Source organism: Lottia gigantea (assembly GCF_000327385.1).
Source record: "Lottia gigantea unplaced genomic scaffold LOTGIsca_25, whole genome shotgun sequence".
NCBI classification, from domain to species: domain Eukaryota; kingdom Metazoa; phylum Mollusca; class Gastropoda; family Lottiidae; genus Lottia; species Lottia gigantea.
Window position 1 is genome coordinate 2,717,021 of NW_008708752.1, and position 2,158 is coordinate 2,719,178.

At 32.9% G+C, this 2,158-nt stretch overlaps 1 protein-coding gene across 1 annotated transcript; it reads right to left on the reverse strand.

Moving 5' to 3' along the window:
• Positions 1-329: 329 nt before the first annotated feature.
• On the reverse strand, positions 330-1,283 carry LOTGIDRAFT_117122 (hypothetical protein; the record flags this gene model as incomplete). The annotated part of the gene is made up of 1 exon (XM_009055747.1): positions 330-1,283. The coding sequence occupies one exon, from the start codon at positions 1,281-1,283 to the stop codon at positions 330-332; it is 954 nt and encodes a 317-aa protein (XP_009053995.1).
• Positions 1,284-2,158: the final 875 nt, after the last annotated feature.

Below are 2,158 nucleotides of genomic sequence, written 5' to 3' on the forward strand. Positions count from 1 at the left end.
TTTGTTGCTCTAGAAATTGAAATGGTTTCAAGGTCCTTAAAGTGGGAACATTAAAACGTGTAAATTGCATTATTTGTATCAATGGTTATTGCATTTTCTGGGACTTGCACCATTTTAACATTTTTTGAAAGCATGTTAAACTTATACATATACACTTAGACCCATGTAGCATAGCATCAACCATAATTTTAACCATGTAACATTGTAATGAATGTAAACATGTGACATGGCATTATTCCTAACTGTATAACATTTTTAAATACCTTTTGAAAAAAAAACTAAGGTTATTGTTAAAAAAAACTAGTATCTAGGACTATGGCTTATTACTGTTATGCTATCAAAGTTTCAGTGGATTTTGTTGGGCTTCTCAATGGTGAACTTTTCACTGGAGAACTTTTAATTTCTGTGTCTGGATTAACCAGTCCTAATGTTTTCATAGTTTTATACTGGTCAGGTATTTCCATTAAGGCATGTAAAGCAAAGCTTGTTTCTGGATTTCTACTTTTGGAAGTCACTCCATGAAAATTAACAAATTGGAAGTTGTCAAATTTTCGTTGTGGCAAACAATTATCAAAATCTTCCATAATATCCCATGGTCCATCACCAACACCTACGACTATAATACTTAGTGGAAAATTGGAGGCATCCACAATGGCTTTTATAGTCTGCTGTTCTTCATTCACTTGTCCATCTGCCACAATCACTAAAATGTGGTAACGTTTTAAAGTTTTCACTATTTCTATGGCTTTATATATTAAGGGAGCAAAGTTTGTTGGTCCCCCTAAAGTCACTTTAGTAGCTACCTCACTATATTTTTCTAAAACATCACTAAATCTTTCACAGTAACGTCCTTCTGGGTGTAGTGAAAATACATCATCACCCATAGTAACACTGTCACCAAATCCAAATGCTGGAATTAAATTATCTTCATCAAAAGGTTCCAAAGTCTTGCCTAAAATATGAATCACTTTCTGATATGGATTATAGACACGGGACGGAATGATACGATGTAGGTTTTGTCCAGAAAATGACTTTCTTCCTTGCCACTCATTGGAGGCACTGAAATCAACACCGAAAATCAAACCACACTTTTCTAATCCAGCACGGTTACAAGCTTTGCTTACCTCTTCGAAAGAACTAAAGTGATCCTCAAACGCGAAAAATGTATCAAAATTTCTAGCTCCTATACCCAGAATGGCCCACAAGGAAGGAGGATTTCGATAACGAAATGGTTGACGCACTTCTTGAAATTCCCATGCCTCTGATGAAGCATTGTATTGCATAGCTCCAGATTTAGAACCTCTTTGAGTCCGTTTTTCACGTGATTGTTGGAAGAGCCAATATAAGACCATAGCTGCTATATTAGCTATTATATATAATAAACTAGACCACAGAGACATGGAATACATCCAGATAGGGTTAACTTAGATCTGAAAATAGAAAAAAAATGAATAAGTAAAAAATATAACACGGAATCTTTGTCAGATCTATTACTGAAAGCTCACTCTATACATAATCTTATTTATCTTCAAACTTACACCAGTCTAATCAAATTCAGACCATACTTTCATTATTTAGCTTTTATTTTCAATGTAGCTACTTCTATTCAGTTTTGGTCCAAAGACACCGCTCTTGAACTTTCATCCGTTTCATGACACCGCCAGCCAATCAAATTTCCTTCCTCTCCAATATTGTGAAGCAAACAAAAGGTGTATTTCATCCCAATTTGATCAACAAAAAAAAAAAGAATTTATTGATCGTGCTAGCAAGTTGATTTTGTCACAATGTTAATTATGCAATAACTCACAAATCTTTTATCAAAACATTGTCAAATTCAATCGGTACAAAAATATCCTGTGTGAATTAGAAATAATGAGAGAACGAGAGAGGTAAAGACAGACACTATACATCCAAATAAAAATCTAAACCTATTAATTTCTCTTATCTGTCAGTACCAAGTATCAGATTATGAAATAAATATGATGTGTTTATAAGTGGTTAAACAAAATTGATAAGAATATTCAATCTATAAGATATTTCAAACATCCATAATTTACAGCTTGACACTAGGATGTTGAATAAAATATTGGGATATAAACAGATGTTGGTTGATAATGACAATATAAATATCAATATTATTATGGTTTATTTATATATT